This window comes from Euprymna scolopes, chromosome 14 (assembly GCF_053919585.1).
Source record: "Euprymna scolopes isolate OS-2025 chromosome 14, ASM5391958v1, whole genome shotgun sequence".
NCBI classification, from domain to species: domain Eukaryota; kingdom Metazoa; phylum Mollusca; class Cephalopoda; order Sepiida; family Sepiolidae; genus Euprymna; species Euprymna scolopes.
In genome coordinates, this window is record NC_136495.1 from 21,713,540 (window position 1) to 21,733,300 (window position 19,761).

Consider the following 19,761-nt stretch of genomic DNA (forward strand, 5'->3'; position numbering starts at 1 on the left):
TACGACTAATGCTTTGTTAGAGTGGATATTGGTATGAATTACAACTAATGTTTTGTTAGAGTGGATATTGGTATGAACTTACGACTAATGTTTTGTTAGAGTGGATATTGGTATGAACTTACGACTAATGTTTTGTTAGAGTGGATATTGGTATGAACTTACGACTAATGTTTTGTTAGAGTGGATATTGGTATGAACTTACGACTAATGTTTTGTTAGAGTGGATATTGGTATGAACTTACGACTAATGCTTTGTTAGAGTGGATATTGGTATGAACTTACGACTAATGTTTTGTTAGAGTGGATATTGGTATGAACTTACGACTAATGTTTTGTTAGAGTAGATATTGGTATGAACTTACGACTAATGTTTTGTTAGAGTGGATATTGGTATGAACTTACGACTAATGTTTTGTTAGAGTGGATATTGGTATGAACTTACGACTAATGCTTTGTTAGAGTGGATATTGGTATGAACTTACGACTAATGTTTTGTTAGAGTGGATATTGGTATGAACTTACGACTAATGCTTTGTTAGAGTGGATATTGGTATGAACTTACGACTAATGTTTTGTTAGAGTGGATATTGGTATGAACTTACGACTAATGTTTTGTTAGAGTGGATATTGGTATGAACTTACGACTAATGCTTTGTTAGAGTGGATATTGGTATGAACTTACGACTAATGCTTTGTTAGAGTGGACATTGGTATGAACTTACGACTCGACGTAGCTCTTTTAGTTTAATATCACCACTTTCATTTTGGATGCTGACGACCTTCACGTAGTCCTTCCCGTGAGTATCAGGCGACTTATGCCAACAAAATGGCCAGTTTTATAATTTTGAAGAATTATATTCAGCAAATAATAAAAATGGAAACATTTTTTACTTGAAATCTTTTTTTTTTATTGCGTTTTCTTTCTCTTTATTTTCAGTTTATGTAGCTACACCCAAAAAGTTCGAGGGTGAGTATATTTCGTTTAAAATAATCCCAGTGTCATTCTACAAAGATGCATACAAAAATGACACCATACTAGCTACATAAATGTGAAACGTTAAAGACACAACTAGAAACTTTTCTAATATAAAGTTTAAAAAAAAAAAGACAAACTCTAAAAGGAATAGTGACTGCCCGTAAGTGCATGGCTTCAATTAGCTCATCTCAATTTTTCCATTGCTCTGCCTTTTTTTGCAAATTGTAATTAAAATGGCGCTTTCCATATCTCTGACGTCACTCTAATATTCAATGTTGAAGAATTAAAAAAAAGAAATCTAATTAAATAGTATAGTTTTGGTTGTAGTGTAGGTAAGATTGAAAGCTTTACTTTGAAATGAAGGGGATATCACGTGACTAAACGTAAATTTTATCGGCTGCTAGCTCTGCATACAAAAATGGTAGAAATCGTTAAAGCAGTACAACTTTTTTTTTTTTTTTACGTGATAACACGGGGAAGGGGGTCATGGAATGAAAAGGAAAAATGTGAAGGGTAGAGATTAAAAAGTTTGAAGAAATAAGGAAGGGAAGTGAGAAAGATAGAAAAAAAAAGAATAAAATGAGATTAGGAGAGAAAGTGAGAAAGAACAATATCAAGAGAGGGGAAAAAGGGAGATAAACACAAATAAAGGAGAAATATAGAAGAGTTGAGAAAACTGTAAACGAAAGAGTAAAAGTGAGTGGAACCATTCATTAAAAAATAACAACGTGAAAAGCGTCAAAGAATATAAACAAACGAAATGAAAGAGTTCAACAAGGAGAAAACATATATATATATATATATATATATATATATATATATATATATATATATATTCTAGACTTTTTAGCCCATTAAAAACGGGCAAAAGTTATAACCCGTTGACTTAGGATGATTGCTTTATGCTGAATATAATTAAATTTGTGTTCGTTTTTGCGTTAAATACTACTCCATATTAATCCCTAATTGTGAATCAAACGGATACCATATTTCTTAGTTCGCTTCGTCTTATCATAACAAAGATCCATCAAATTTTGTTTTAGTCAGATCGGTCAGTAGTTTCCGAAAAAAAGTGGTACGGACGGACACACAAACGGACAGACGAACTAAGAGAAATACAAACATACGCACGCAGACACATGTATGTGGCAATGAACAGATCATATTTATTTTATGAATCATAATGGATTAAATTTATTTTTGTTCGGCTTAATCTAAATTTACATCTGTTTAGGCAAGGTTCGAAGCCGGTTAGCTAGCACGTTCATTCTTTTAGTATTTTAATTAATTATAATTAGTAAAATTAAATATGGAACAAATATGGTTAATTGCTAAATTAATTTTTATACTACAGAAATATTTATCATTGAACACTATTATATACAGTAAAGATTTTAAATAAGATATTTAAAAATTAGATTATATCAAACGAATGGTTTCGTGCCGATGAATCAGCAATTATCAATGGCCTTCACCTTGGAAATGTTTCCTTGACATTGTATGATGTAGAATAACCGTTGTGTAACCTCGTTAGTTCCTTAATTTGAAAAAAAAAGAAAAAAAAAGGCTCTGTTTTAAAGATCGATGTATAACGCTGTAAATTAAGTAAGCGAATCATTTTCATTTTGTGGTTATTTGTAATTTGAATTTGGCGATAATGATACCTTTTTTTCCTTTATCGAACGACAGATTTGCAATAAGGACAGACGTTTCTTCCAACTGAATATTAACTGTTCCCCGCTCATGACCTCTTTCCTTTGATAATTGGGCTGCAACCAACCAGTATATATGCGCTAAAGACAGAAACATAACTTTATTGAGCTTCTTATTGGAAATACTTTGGGCGATATTATACAGGATATATACCTTAAAAATATCTATCACTAGACTACCCGTGACCCGTTGGGTCAGTATGTTATATTAGCTATGGAATTCATGTATAAGCGTGACACTTGTGACGTAAAAAAATAGTTTTTTTTTTTACATAACAGAAACATTTCTATTAAAATATATTAAAATGAAAAAGAATATAGATAGATTTCTATGAGTCGTTCTGTTTATTATAATTGATTATTTTTGAAAAAAAAATTACAGCTACTGAATTATAAGTGATTGGCCATACTTATAGGTAAATGTGCACTGAATAGATACCATAATACTTATTATAGTTAAATTCAAATTTTGACATATCTGCTTTTTTTTACATCGTTCATTTCTGTATTACGTTTAAGTTATTTTAAACCCCACTCTTCCCATGTTTAATAATAATTTCGAAATAATAACGTTAATATTTCAGCGTCCCAATTTTTCTTTTGTTTTTTGTTTATTTTAGACCCCACACTTCCCATGTTAAATAATAATTTCGAAATAATAACGTTAATATTTCAGCGGCCCAATTGTTCTTTTTTTTTTCGCGTTTAAATGATCCAAATAAACAATTGTGAATACTGTCAGCTATTTTTTACATCGCTCATTTCTGTATTACCTTTAAGTTATTTTAAACCCCACTCTTCTCATGTTAAATAATAATTTCGAAATAATAACGTTAATATTTCAGAAAGTGGGTTACATACATCGTTACAAGATCATTTGAGTTTTATAATTATACAGATTATATAAACGCAGGAATATATATATATATATATATATATATATATATATATATATATATATATATACAAAGTTAATCATTAACTTTATATATATATATATATATATATATATATATATATATATATATATATATATATATATACTAGCAATCGGTGCCCGGCGTTGCCCAGGTGTTTTGAGGTTAATGCTGAGAAAAAAAACGGTCAATTTTTTTAAACTTTGACTCCTATTATGACCTCTTAACATTTATTGTTTAGGGATCAAGTAAAGTTAATAAGTTAGATCCATGTCCAAGGAATCTATATCTAAAATATCACGTGTTTAGACCCAAAATTGTAGGAGGAGTTTGGTAGAGTTCTCAAATGTCAAATCGTTGAATATTGACCACTTAATCGCCAAATTTCTGTTGAAAACCTATCACATCGATTTTCCCAAATCTCAGTACCTTGTATATCAAATTTCGAATCTCTAGGCTTAAAATTGACAGAGTTTTAGCGTAGGGAAATGCACACAGACGCACAGACACACACAGACACTATCACTTATATATATATATATATATATAAACTTAAACATCATATATATAAGGATAATAGTACGCCATATATATAACAAAAGACCATTATTTACTCAAGTGAAAGGAAAACCCGGGGGAACTTTACCCAAAAATAAATCTATATTTTTTTGTGTGTATTGATAGTCTTATAAGCGAGTAATTATTAAATCAGCCACCTTGATTCTTAACCAAACAGAAAGTTCTAGTGGGGGGATTTCCCACTTTTTTTATGATAGCGAGGCCAAATTTCGCGAATTTGGCCTTTTTTAAAAGCAGTTTGGCCTTCAAAAGTTCTGTTTGGCCTTTTTCTTCACCGATGAAATCTGGAGACGCAACGGGAATTTTCGGAAAAAAAATGTTGTTACTATGCACATCTATGTATTGAAATACAATTTGTGGCAAAATTTCAGGAAAAACTAATGGATGGTTATCTCGCAATAGTCCGGACAATTCGCTAAATTATCTCGTCAAAACCTTAAATCTCGAATTTGTGTGCATTTTTTTTTGGGGGGGGGGGCTAATTTGGCATAATAGTGTCCATTTAATAGTATTATCTTGAATAAATAAAAAAATAAGGAAAATTAGCAAAAAAAACAAACAAGAACAACAAAAGTGTGCCGTATTTTTAAAAGTTTTATTGCGTTGTTTTTATTTGCTTTTTTTATTTCATCGGTGAAGAAAAAGGCCAAACAGAAAATTTGAAGGCCAAACTGCTTTAAAAAAAAGGCCAAATTCGCGAAATTTGGCCTCGCTATATAAAAAAAAGGGAAATCCCCCTACTTGAACTTTCTGTTTAATTAATAATGACTCGCTTGTAGCGTTGATTTTTTTCTTTTTTCGCTATAAAAAAATAACTACTTGATGAAATTACGTGATTTTTTTCTGTAGGAAAACTTTATCCCATGACGAGTACGCACAATATATATATATTTTTTTTAAATATTTCCATTTTTTAATGTCAATGGAAAACTGCACAAGTACCCAAACCCGAAATGTAAAGACCATGAGTGAACGCGCGTTTTTTTTTTTTTAGTTTAGTTTCATAATGGCGGCCGTGATGTCGGAGGTTCGATTGATAGATTGTAGTTTCGTATTTTTTTAATTTGTAAATCGCAAGTTAGGAAAAAATTAAACCCTTCCAAGATGGACAATAAATAAAGCCATAATATTTTATGGTAAAGTTAAGAGCCTACGAACCATAGTTTTTTAGGAGATGTGATTATTGGATTAACCAATCAGAAATCGTCTGTGGCACACACATCTCTGTTTTTATAGATATATAGATATAGATATAGATATAGATAGATAGATAGATATAGATATATATATATATATATACTGTATATATATATACAAAGTTAATCATTTACTTTAAACGTACTCGGTTTGTATATACCAATCGTAATGGGTTAAAAAATCTTTCTCATAAATAAAGTTTTTTATAACGAAAAAGATCGTTTTTATATAAATTTTGTAAATTTAGAAAAAGTTCAAGTTCAATATATGCCTTTTTGTTGGGTTCCAGAGCATATATATTCTAGTATAATAATCCTCAAAGTTCTAAATATCAAGTTTTCTCAATTGGTCATTTATTACTTTTCAAGAGCATGACCATAATAAGGAACGAGTGTGTCGTTATAGGAACCATGTAAGTTGTCCCAAATGGTGTTTTTTATAAGTTTTTAGTCGCGTGCAAGCGACTCTATAAGTCACTCCGTCGGTCGGTCGGTCTGTCCGTAACACTTTTGTGCTTGGCCTTTTTGGTTAAAATCAAAGGCCTGTTGCTAATATAAGCAGTTCTTAGCTTTTCTTGGCCTTTTCGCCAAGCTTGTGCCTAAATTTATTTTGTCTTTTGGAGATTTTACTTTTTTAAATGTTTTAATTTTATATTGGAATTTTTTTAATTGTAATTTTTTCTTTAAACAAAATAAATTAAATATAAAGATCAAAGTGTAGTATCTGTTCCGGTAGATACTGCAAGCAAAGACCATATGTGAGGGTAACTCCACATATCAGACCTTGGTCAATGTAGGGGCAACCCTTCATACCAATTGTCACTATCCAGCTCCCATTTCCCACCCATCGGAAGCTGGTCCCCTTTTCCCTTCCTCCTCCCTCTCTCTCCACATTAAAAAACGGCCTTGTGCATAATTTGCTCAATGGGGAAGCAAATAAATACATACTGCAAGCAAAGACAATATGTGGGGACGACCCCATATATAAGACCTTGGTCAATGTAGGGGCAATCCTTCATACCAATTGTCACTATCCAGCTCCCCTACTCCCCGGGGAGTTGGTCCCCATTTCCCCTTCACTCCTCACATTAAAAATCGGCCTTGTGCCTAATTTGCTCGGTGTGCGAGCAAATAAATAGCCCTCCCCGGGGAGTTGGTCCCTATTTCTCCTTCACTCCTCACATTAAAAATCGGCCTTGTGCCTAATTTGCTCGATGGAGGAGCAAATAAATACAGCTTTTCTTGACATTTTGGCCAAGATCAAAGTGTAATATCTGTTCCGGCAGATACTGCAAGCAAAGACCATATGTGGGAGCAATCCCACATATAAGACCTTGGTCACTGTAGGGGCAACCCTTCATACCAATTGTCACTATCCAGCTCCCCTACTCGCCGGGGAGTTGGTCCCCATTTCTCCTTCGTTCCTCACATTAAAAATCGGCCTTGTGACTAATTTGCTCGGTGGGGGAACAAATAAATACCCTTTTCTTGGCCTTTTGGCCAAGATTAAAGTGTAGTATCTGTTCTTACTACATGCTGTATTTATGTTTGTAACTTTGTGATATGAAGTGGGAGATCACTTTTTGCATTAATTTAATGTATAATGATCACCCACTTTACAACCAGTCAGTCTCAAATCCATTCAAGTCATTCTCCAGATCATTCAATTTGTTTTTGAAGGATTCCAGTTATTTGTTTAAGTATTCAAGTCATTCTTAAGGTCATTCAATTCATCCTTAAGTTCATTAAAGTAATTCTAAGTCATTTACTTTCTATTTGTTTAAGTCATTTCAGCCCATTTTTCGGTCATTTTAATTTATCTTGAAGAATTTCATGTCAATCCTACATTCACGCTTTCATTCGTTACACGAGAGCACGCCACTAATAGCTATCGGCCTTGTTTAAGGTAAACATCTGATAAGTACGTGACTAACTATGCAGCAATAACATAATTTAACAGACTTGTTAGTCGTAATAGGAAACAATATTGTAATGGATACCTTTTGAAAAGTAATAAATGAACAACTTAGAAAACTTAATATTTAGAACTTGGAAGATTATATATATATATATATATATATATATATATATATATATATATATATATATATATATATATATATATATACAGTCCTGGTCAAAATCATAAGACCACTTAAGAAAGTAAGCGTTTACGCATAATGTCGAATTTTTAATCAAACAAATAGTTGAAACCATTGCCAAAAGGGAAAATATGATGGGGGAAAAAATGAAATCTGCTTCATTCGAAACCTTAACCCTGATCTAATAATTATTTTTTAAAAAACAAACATTTTCACCTGGTCAAAATGATAAGACCACTTGAATAAAATCGGCTAGTTTTGAAAAAATGAATACGAAAAGCTTTCTATGTTACTAAAAGCAACTTGTTAGTGGATAAAAAAAACATCTTACTAAATTATAAATGGCAAAAGGGAAACCATTATCAGAGTTTGAGAGAGGAAGGATCTTTGAGCTTAATAGGGGTGGACTCTCCCATAGATCCATTGCAAACGAAGTGAATCGTAACAAAACGGTCATCACAATTTTTTTAAGAAATCAAGATCAATATGGGCATAAAAAGAGTCAAGGTCGACCAAAACAAATAACCCCATCACTGGATCGCCGTATCAGAAGTTAAAAAAAAAACTCCAGTATGAGCTCAAGTCGATTGAAAAGCCAAACAACAGCAGAATGTAGTCCTAAAACCATCAGAAGGTATCTGAAAATGAAGAGTTTCAATCATTTAAAGCGACTGCAGAAACCACGTCTTCTTGAACAGCACAAAACTAACCGACTTAAATGTGCCGCCAAATACGAGACTTGGGATGAAGAGAAGTGGGAAAATGTAATTTTCTCCGGTGAGAAAAAGTTTAATCTAGATGATGCAGATGGATTTCAACACTATTGGCATGATAAAAAATTGCCCAAAGAGACTTTTTCAACTCGGCGTAGTGGAGGAAGGTCTTTAATGATCTGGGATGTTTTCTTGTCAGCTGGGACCCTAAAGTTGCAAGTAGTTAAAGGCCGGCAAACATCATTGAAGTACCATTCAATGTTTGAAAATGCTTCTATCAGGACTGAAGGTCCACGTCTGTGTGGAAGAAATTGGATTTTCCAGCAAGACAACGCTGCGATACACACTTCTCGACAATCACAAGAATATTTTTCTTCAAATAATATAGAATTGTTAGATCATCCAGCATGTTCTCCATACCTCAATCCCATTGAACATCTTTGGGGATGGATGGCAAAAGAAGTGCTCAAGGATAGAACCCAGTATGATTCGATGAAGGAACTTTCTGATTCAGTTTTCAGTACATGGGATAAAATTCCTTCGCAACTGATAAAAAACTTAGTCGCAAGAATGCCGAAGAGAATTTTTGAAGTAATTCGTAATAATGGAGGCTATACTAAATACTGAGACCCTTTTTAGTAATTTATAATTGCCTTTTGTTAGATAAATTATCAGTGACTTATCATTTTGACCAGGTAAAAATATTTGTTTTCTAAAAAATAATTATTAGATCAGAGTTAAGGTTTCGAATGAAGTAGATTTCTTTTTTTTCCATCATATTTTCCATTTTGGCAATGGTTTCAACCATTTGTTTGATTAAAAATTCGATAATATGCGTAAACGCTTACTTTCTTAAGTGGTCTTATGATTTTGACCAGGACTGTATATATATATATATATATATATATATATATATATATATATATATATTACTAAAAGGCACACAAAATAAGGATGTGGTCAAAACCAATCTGAAAACCCGTGGAGAAGCGGGAAAAGATGACCTTGGATTCATTGTGTTAGCGCAATAATACAGTAACTATGAAGGCTGTTGACAATGTTAGACAAAGCCGATAAACTACTCGATTTTGAAACGTTTTATATATATTTAAGCACGACCATGTGTGTGTGGTTGACGTGGCAGAGCTTGTCTATCAAGAAATGCTCTGCTTAACCACATGAGATCCCATGACAAGTACAAAGTGCATGAATGCCAAACAAGGTATAGCTATATAGAAACGGAAGCCAAACAAGGTATAGCTATATAGAAACGGAAGCCAAAGAAGGTATAGCTATATAGAAACGGAAGCCAAAGAAGGTATAGCTATATAGAAACGGAAGCCAAAGAAGGCATAGCTATATATAAACAGAAGCCATTGGTCCCGTATGTCATAGCTACTACAAGACTTTAAAATATGTCGTAGCTTTTTAGCTATTTGTTGACGGGGAACTGAAGTACAAACAGAAAAGAAAGAGAGAAAAAGATCGAACAAGACATTAAAAAACTGAAATAGAAACTAAAAATAAATAAATAAATAAATACATAAAAAACAACGGGCACAATCATTTTTAGGAGAAATTCATGAAAAGAAAAAAAGAAAATAATATATTAAAAAAAGGGCGACGACGAAAAGGGATACAAAAGGGTTTGACTGCTCCTGTTACCATGAACGAAACAAACTGGAAATGATCGATGTTTACGATTTGAAAACTGCGTAAAATATATGAAAAGGCAGACGACATTAAGAGTGAGGTTAGCGTTAAGGTCATTGTTAAAAATATCCCCTCTTCTCATTTTTTAAAAAAAAAGTTGAAAAAAACTTCATAAATAGAAAAATATATGAATAGAAAAGAATGTGATTTTCAAATTGTAAACTGCTTAAACCATTTCCGGAACTTGCTCGGGATTCTCCGTCAGTACTGAAATAAGTATTGAAATACTATGGATGCCCATGCAATGATTTCAAAAGCTATTTGCACTATTTTCGCTTTCTGAAGTAAAAAAAAAAAAGAAAAAAAGGGAATAACATTGTCAACGTTTTTCTTTTTTTTTGTAAAATATGTGGACTAACCTTTTAATACAGATCAATAAAATAACAAAAATAAAGAATATAAACAATGTATTTTGATGCTTACGATGTTGAACCGACGAGAAGACGGCAGCGTACGTAACGTGCCTGCTGTTATTGAGAAGGCAGTTCATACGGCGAGAATGAAAAACAAAAAACAAGAACAAAACAAAAAAAAAAAAAAAAAACGAAAGTGAAAGCTTAGACGTAGAAAAGAAAAGAGAAAAACGCAGGAAGAGGAAACGTTAACCGAGAAAGACGACGAAAACGTCGATCACGTGACAGATTTTTACGTGACGTCATTAGCGCAAACTAGGAATGTGTACTTTCCGTCACCCCCCCCTTCTGGCCGTGAATTAGCATGAATTAACGCGTTGTATCTATTTTCAGTATCTTACGTATAGCTACCTCTCTACCTTTGAAGTGCCACAGATCCTGCCAACTATACGGCCGCGTTTCTTTCTGTCAATTCACGATAACGGCGGAGAAGGAAAGGGTGACTTGACTAGACGGAAGGAAATCTCGTAATCATTTCCGTCGATTACGTCACGTACGCGCTAGTCACGTGGTCGACGTTTTCGTTCTTTCTTGTTCACGTTTTTTTATTTATTTATTTTTTCCTTTCGTTTTTCTACGTCTATTTTTATCGTGTTTACGTTTTATTAGATGTGATTTTCGTCTTACCAAACAACAGGCATCTAAGCTGCACTCATGGCGTCCGTGTTGGCCCCGTTAGCAGTATATGTATATATATATATTTATATATAAAAAGGCGTATTATTTTCAGATCAAGTACGCCATTTTTATTTTAGTTTCTTGTGCGGCCGTCACTAGATACCGCTACTGGCACCATTTTTTTTTTTCACTTACTTTTATTCACCGACAAATTATATTGATATCAGGATTTAACGTTTCCCTTCTTAAATAATAAGAGTAGAATAATATATATATCTCGCTAGACGACGAAACGCGTGTCAGTGGATAATTATATTTTAAAATATATATATATATATATGCCTATATATATATATATATATATATACATATATATATGTATATATATATATATATATATATATATATATATATATATATATATATATATATATATATATATAATCATATATATATATATCTGCATGTATGTATGTATTCTTGTTGTTTGGTGAGGAGGGTGGCTAGTCTCCCTGAAGAATTAAAAACAAGACCTTCCAAAGGGCGAATGAACCCTTTTTCGGGGTCAACTAGCACCGTGCGTGTTTGTGTGTGTGTTGCGGTGGAGAGGGCTCCCGTAAGCCGTGGTGAAGGCAACCTTTCTAGGAGAAGCAAATATTTGATATAAAAAAAAACATAAAGCGGGAGACCAGTACCCACATTAGCTGGTCTGTAGTTTAACTTGTTGCTGGCTATCTTGCTCTTGCTTGTTGCTGGATCTCAACATTTTGAACAGAGAGAGAGAGAGAGAGAGAGAGAGAGAGAGAGAGAGAGAGAGAGAGAGAGAGAGAGAGAGAGAGTCTTAGCTGTCGTACAAAGCTAAGCCTCTGTAACATCATCTTTGTATAGATACTCCCTCAGCAGGCATTTGTCTATAAAAATGGTCCTGTGGCGATGGAAAAGTTGTGATGTGTGGAGGCTTGAAATGCTGGAAGCATGTAATAATTGATCTCAATTAATTGGTCTTCAGTGTCATGCCTGCTTGAGCGTGTGAATTCACCGGTAGGACTAAAAATAAAAAGTCATTTTTGGGCTTATGGACTTTAAGTGTCTGAGGGAGTGACACTCGTCTGACTAGACGTTGCAATCATCATATATATATATATATATATATATATATATATATATATATATATATATATATATAATAAGAATTACAGTTAAGTTTACCAAAATGATCCAAGATGGCAAAACTAAAATAAATTATAAATATTAAAGAATTAATATAAATATTAAAGAATTAATATTTATAAAGTAATCTCAACCAAATGTAAAAGATCAATAAAACCAAATAGGAGACAGAGCTTATAATAAGAACAAGTAGTTAATAAAACATGTTAAAAACACTTTGAAAAAGAGTTAAAAACATTTAATTTTAAAAAGGAAACACTAAATAAATAGATAGTTCTTAATCCGCGGAGTTTCGAAGAAATACTTTCCTTCTCATTAAAGGGTAGGATTTAGCAAAATGCGGGATCGGATTTTGCTTGCAAAAGTATTAAATGAAACTACAAGTAAGTTATAGATCTTACTTGATAACAAAAAGTAAAGCAGAGGAAATAGGGTGAATAAAAAAGTGATTTCAAGTGAATGGATAGTCTGGTGAAAGGTAAAATTTCCAATGACGGTAAAATCCAAAGATGCAGAATCCAAGAAAATTAGTTAAATTTCCATTCGCACAAGTAAAATCCGTTATAAACAAAATAATAATAATAATAATAATAATAATAATAATAATAATAATAATAATAATAATAATCAATTGGTGCAAAAATAATGTCGTTTTTGACGTTCAACTATATATATATATATATATATATATATATACATATATATATATATATATATAAACACGACATTATTTTTGCACCAACAAATTAGTAATAATAATAATAATAATAATAATAATAATAATAATAATAATAATAATAAAGTATCAGTATTAACCGATACCATACAAAATCGTCAAGGAAGGTCAAGGAGGATGGAAAGACTAAAGTGAGAATACACTAACTAAACTTCTACTAGACTGGGACCTTAGGGGGGCTTGTTGGTACCCATATTCCAGGGAAGACCAATGATCACTACCAACAAGAAATCAATGGCAAACGGCTGTTGCAATAATAGGTGGAGAGTTCTGAAAATCTGAGGAGACTTGTTGTCACTAAAACTCCAGGGAACAGCAATGGTTGTTATCAAAGAGAAATAATTCATGGCTTGTATAAGGTTTTTACATGTTTGTTTTCGACTCTTTCCAAAGCCCCGTCATGCAAAGGTGTCATGCTTATGCCATCAGACTATTAACCTCAAGGTTTCGGGTCCGAGCCTATATCCCTCCCAAAACTTTTTTCGTTGTTTATTTTATTTTTTGTTTTTGTTCTTTATTCGTTTTTTTTTAAATATTTAAACAGGGTTATTACTTCGCTTATTCTTATGTTTTAACCCCCCCCCAACACACACACACACACACACACACACACACACACACACACACACACACACACACCTCTAAACACCCTGGCAACGCCGGGTACCCCTGCTAGTATAATAATAAATATGAAATCTGCATTAATCAAAATATCATATTTAAGCGTATTGTACGACCGGGCAATGCCGAGCGGCCTGTTAATAATGTATAAAGTTCATATTTAAATTAGATTTCTCAAATTTTCCTGGATTTTAAAGTCAAGTTATTAAAATCTATAAATGATTAGTGGCAAACGTTAAAAATCTCAAATATCCAACTCTTTCCCGCTCTTCATAAATTTCTTGTTATAATTAACTTTAAACCCTGAGAAATTATAACAAGAAACGGAAACGGAAAAAATAGTAATGTCAGGTTTGTTTTAAAGCGACGCTAAGACAGCAGCTGGCCAACACACATATGTGGTTGGTGTTAAAAAGAAAATAGAGGTGAAAGCCGAAACGTAAAAGAAAGAAAAAGAAAGAAAGAAAAACAAAAAGAGAAAACGTTAACTGAGTATGACAATGAAAACGTTAATCACGTGACTCACGTGTACATTACGTCATCGGCGCAAATTGAGAAGGTGTACTTTTCGCCCTGTGACTATCCTCGACCCATCTTAGCCGTAAATTAGCACGAATTAACGCGTTGTATCAAGTTCAGTTTTCTCACCTTCAATTTTACGTCTGAAATGCCGCAAGTGCTACCCTAACCGCAACAACGCTTCTTTCAGTCAGTTCACGATTACAGGGAAGAGGTGTGAGCTGGCGAGACGGAATGAATTCTCGTATGCATACCCGTTTACGTAGCTTACGTCACATAGACACAAGTCACGTGGTCGACGTTTTCGTTGTTTTTCTTGGATCATTTTATTTTTTTCACCCATATTTCTTTTTTTTTTTTTTTGTCGTTTACGTTTTATCCTTTGTCCTTTTAGTAATGGGAACTGTTTTGCCAGCCACTCGACTTGCATTCACGCACCCAATGGCGTCTGTTTTGGCAGCGTCAATAGTACAACAATAACAATAAAAATAAGTATATATAAAAACCAGAAAATGTACATTTTTCGGTTTAAGTTCTTTTTTCCAGATCAACCATGTACGCCAGCACCATTTCTATTTTAGTCTATTAAGCCGCCGTCGCTGACGACGCCATCAGCGCCATTTTATTACTTGCATAACTGCCAACGTCAGTGACGTTGCGTTCGGGATTCCCTGTTTTCATTCTCCCATTTCAAAAGTAGACTATATATATATATATATATATATATATATATATATATATATATATATATATATATATACAATGGTTGTATCGATTGGTTTCCTAGATGTAAATCCAATGAAACTCACGTAATTATTAAAGAGTGCTCAACGCAGGACAGAGCTGGTATATGATATGTTTATTATATAAACATTATTCGTTACATATGTGCATACATGTTTCAGTGGAATCCGAATTCAAGGATAACACCTCATCAGACTAAAACAAGAATCGATATTAAAACAGGAGTTAAAATTAGTTTTATAAGATATTTAGGTGTGGTTAAAGTTCTGGAAGAAAGTGGGATCTAATCTTTATGAATGTGACCAGTATTGGGATTCTGGAGGGAGATGTGGCGGAGGAAGGTAGTAGGGGTGATAAAACAACCATAAAAATCTAAGAGAAATAGCGACGGTAAGAGTATACTATTACTTCAGATCACAGCGAAAGGCTAATAACCTCTCAACTGCGATAGCTTAACCACACTCAATCGTATTCCCCCTTCTCCCTAAGCCCTACTCCCTTTTTTCACCACATTCATAAAGTATACACCGCACTTTCTTCCAGAACGTTAACCACACCCCAATATCTTATAAAAATAACGTAATTTTAACTATCATTTTTTTTTTGGTCTGATGAGATGTTATCCTTGAATTTGGATTCCACTGAAATATACATGGACATATATAACCGATAATGTTTGGCTAATATACAGCCTATATATATATTTATCCCATTTAAGAAATTGAAAGTTTAATCCTTTTTAGGGAATTGAACGAAAGCGGTAAACTTTAGCGCAAATGCAACATTCCAACTCATTGAATACTCTTTGACATGTTTTTCCCGCCGACATGGCATTTATAGTTAATTTTCCTCAATTTTCGTGTAAATTACTAGTGGCCTAAGGTAAGATGAAAGCCTACGTATTCAAGAATGAGTTTGGATTCCAAATATCGGCACTACTTATCACTTCCTATACTTATGATTGTGTAAGCTTCTGTGAGTATAGATATACTATATATATATATATATATATATATATATATATATATATATATATATATATATATATGAAATCTAGTTTAGTTGCCTAAGCTCACCGATACAGTAACACACCTGTTGATTATAGCGACTTTGTCTGGAACATAACGCAATTTAAAACTATGAAAGCGTTAAAATCCAATGCCAATATTTATATGTGCAAACCAGACAAAGGTGCAGAAGTGGTGATTTTGGACAAATCAGACTACGTTGAGAAAATGGAAGTTATTATGATGTTTAGAAATTCCGTAAACTCGGTCCTGTCGAGTTGACGGATAATACTTGCAAGAACGAGGCAAAAATGCAAAGACGTCTACTTGCATTATTTAAAAAGAAAGTTTTTTAAAAGAACGTCTATGACAGGATTAGACCCTCTGGTTCACAACGTCCTAGAATGTATGGTCTCCCCAAAATCCACAAGCAAGGTGTTCCACTGAGACCTATTTTATCAATGGTTGGTTCGGCACAACATTCTTTGGCTCAGTGGCTTGGGGAAATTCTGCAACCTGTGCGCGAGTTATATACCACGCACTGTATCCCTGATTCTTTTCAGTTTGTTGATTATTTACTTGGGTTGGATTCTAATGCAGAGACATCTTTTATGTGTTCATTTGATGTATCTAGTCTCTTTACCAACATACCGTTGGATGAGACTATACGTATATGCACCGACACGCTTTACGATGGTCGCCTGACTGCTCCACGTTTTTCTAAATAGATTCTTATTGAACTCATTTTAATGTGCACAAAATCTGTGGAGTTTAGTTTTTGTGATATTATGTACTGTCAGGTCGACGGGGTTTCAATGGGGAGTCCATTGGCCCCAACTTTAGCGGATATTTTCGTCGGGTACAATGAATCCGTTCTGTTTAACTCTATAATTAAACCCACTGCATATTTCAGATACGTTGACAACACTTTTGCTGTTTTTCCATCGCAAAGTGAAGCGTCGATATTTTTTGATAGGTTAAACTCTATGCATGGAGCTCTAAAGTTCACTATGGAAAGTGAGAAGGACAATTCGCTTCCCTTCTTGGATGTTCTTGTCGAAAGTTCAGGGGGGGGGGCTTTCTCACTACATTTTATAGGAAGCCAACATTTATTGGCCTATATGTGAACTGGTTGTCTTTTGTACCAAAATCATGTAAGGTCGGCTTAATTAATACTTTGGTGCATAGAGCCCTGATGATTTGTTCGCCTAACAGATTGGACGCCGAACTCGATAAGATCAGGGAAATATTCATCAATAATGGTCATCCTGTTGACCTAATTGATGACTGTATTTTCCAAAAGGTTGCGGATTTTAAATCCCCTAAAACGTTTGGACCATTGAAATTCTCGGTTTATTTAAAATTACCGTGGATTGGGGAAAAGAGTAACAGACTTTCCAAACAGATTCGCAGAAGTATTTATGACTGCTTTTATTCTGTGTCCTTGCGTTTGGTATATACTACGAGACCTGCATTTCCTTCTTTTCGCAAGGATAGTTTGCCTTACATCCAAAATAGCAATATTGTATATCACTTCAAATGCTAGTGCGATGCTGGTTATGTTGGGCGAACATCCTTGCATCTTTTGACTCGTATAAACCAGCATGTTCCATCGAAGATCAGACACGGGAGGATGGGGTCTGGTAGTCTCCCCCCTTCTGCAGCCTTGGACCCTGCTATTGGCCAGCATTTGGTTAACAACCCGTGCTGTGCCGATAGATATAAAATAGAATCGTTCGAGGTGCTACATAGAGCGGACTCCAGAAACCATTTAAAGATTTTGGAGTCTGTCTCTATTGCGGTGCGGAAACCTTCTTTGTTCCGGCAGAAAGAAACATCTAACATATTGTTTTGGGGAACTTTGAATCATTTCTCCCGTTTTTTTTTCTCCCTCGTTGTGCCAATATTTTAATCGTTTTTTAAACGTTAATAAACTTTATTTTAGTGTCCCCGTAATTTTGGCACATTCAATAGTTCCCCATCAGAACTCTTTACTTTCGACATAGTGTTATTATTTTACGCTGTCGATTTTCTCCTGATGAGATGATAGCTGAAAGAGCTCTCGAGAGACTTCCGCCCATTATATTTAATATATATATATATATATATATATGTGTGTGTGTGTGTGTGTGTGTGTGTGTGTGTGTGTGTGTGTGTAAGAGAAAGAAAATTAAAACTTTACAATCAAAATTTATTGTTCAATTGAATACTTCAAAATTGCTTTTTGGAGTATTCAGTCGAACAATAAATTTTGATTGCACATTTCAACCTACAGTTTTAATTTTCTTTCTCTTATAATAAGCTCTACTCCCTATTGCTCATTATGCTTTTTTATTCAGTTGGAATTAAATTATCTATATATAAATACTTGTATTCTTATTAGATTGAAGTTTACTATTGCGTATATTAGTTAAACACTACATCCTTTTGATTTCATTACTATATATATATATATATATATATATATATATATATATAACTACTTAATTTACTCACATAAAATTAATATACGAAAGTATAGATTTATGCGTAAGCTTTAAGTATTTACTTCAAAAGTGCTCAATACGTAGGTAGAGCTTGTTAGTAAGTTATAAAATGTATATGGCGATTAAGCTACACTGAATATTCCGCGTTTCATCCACTTTAGGATTCGTCAGGCTTATGCGCATAAACCTGAAGAATCCTAAAGTGGATGAAACGCGGAATATTCAGTGTAGCTTAATCGCCATATACATTTTATAACTTACTATATATATATATATTTTAATTATTTTTTAATATAATAATTAAATACCTACAGACACTAGTGTTTCATCCTTTCGGGATTCTTCAGTGCAGGGTGTCACGATTAACACCAGCCAAACGATTCGAACCCCGCAACACGAGACATCTCTGGCTTGATTAGCGGAGACCCTATCCATTCGACTACCATTAACCGCGTGAAATAGCGTTGAATTTTAAACATTTTAATTTTAAATGTTCATTACGTCAGTCAGAGAGTGATCTAATCGTTATACGATGATCTATGCATAAGAGCTAAATTGACCGACTTTAATTCAACAAAGTGTTCTACGATAAGACACGAATTTCTTAAAGGGGATGTCATAATTATTTTTTAATATAACAATTAAATACCTACAGACACTAGTGTTTCATCCTTTCGGGATTCTTCAGTGCAGGGTGTCACGGTTAACATCAGCCCAACGATTCGAACCCCGCAACACGAGACATCTTTGGCTATATAGATATATTTGTGTGTGTGTGTGAGTGTGCGTGCATGTATGCATATAATTTCTTAGTCTGTAAAGTTGGGATTAATATGGATTAATAGAGATTAGTATTTAAAACAAAATGAACAAAAATCTAACCGTCAATTCGGCATAAAGCCCCCATTTTAAGTAAACGCTTTTCTTAAACAAACTATAACTTTTGTTCGTTTTTACGCGTTAAAAGTGTACACACACACACACACACACACACACACACACACACACACACACACACACACATATATATATATAAACAAACGTTGTTAAAGACAACAAAAGGATTCTCTTTGATTAGACCTTTTTTATTTTTTTCAATTTTTCTGATCTTTTTAGTGTGTTCATCGAAAGAATTAATACAAGTTTCGTGTGTAGTTCAAAGTTGGCCTCAGTGTTGCTTTTGGTCTCCCGAGGAAAACATTCTCAGGTGGGCGTGTGAGTAATAGTGCTAGTCGGGCTGGTAGGCTTTTATATATAGTAACAGCGGGAATGCGTGCGTGCTGTGAGTACTCAGTGTAAGAGAGAGAGAGAGAGAGAGAGAGAGAGAGAGAGAGAGAGTGTGTATGCTCAGTTTTGTGGCCAGGGTTGGGTCAGGTAGAGGGTTCCGAGAGGCATTTTAGTGTGTTTTGACTGGATTGGAATGTGATTTGATTAAGGGTAGATTTTTGCTTTTTAATGTATATAGCTGCAAGTATTTTTAACTTTTGACGTTGGTTGAGTGATGTATTATTTTTATGTTGCTGACAAGAATTTCTCTAA

The 19,761-nt window shown here is 33.7% G+C and overlaps 1 protein-coding gene and 1 pseudogene across 1 annotated transcript in view; both read left to right on the plus strand.

Annotated features, from left to right (window-relative positions):
- LOC145292899 (uncharacterized) overlaps positions 1-19,761 on the plus strand; it is a 104,533-nt gene that overhangs the window by 48,403 nt on the left and 36,369 nt on the right. Inside the window, exon 9 of the mRNA XM_080139034.1 lies at positions 938-967. Within this exon, the coding sequence (XP_079995160.1) occupies positions 938-967 (30 nt within the window). The remainder of the gene's footprint in view (positions 1-937; positions 968-19,761) is intronic.
- On the plus strand, positions 6,860-6,996 carry LOC145293488 (U2 spliceosomal RNA; annotated as a pseudogene).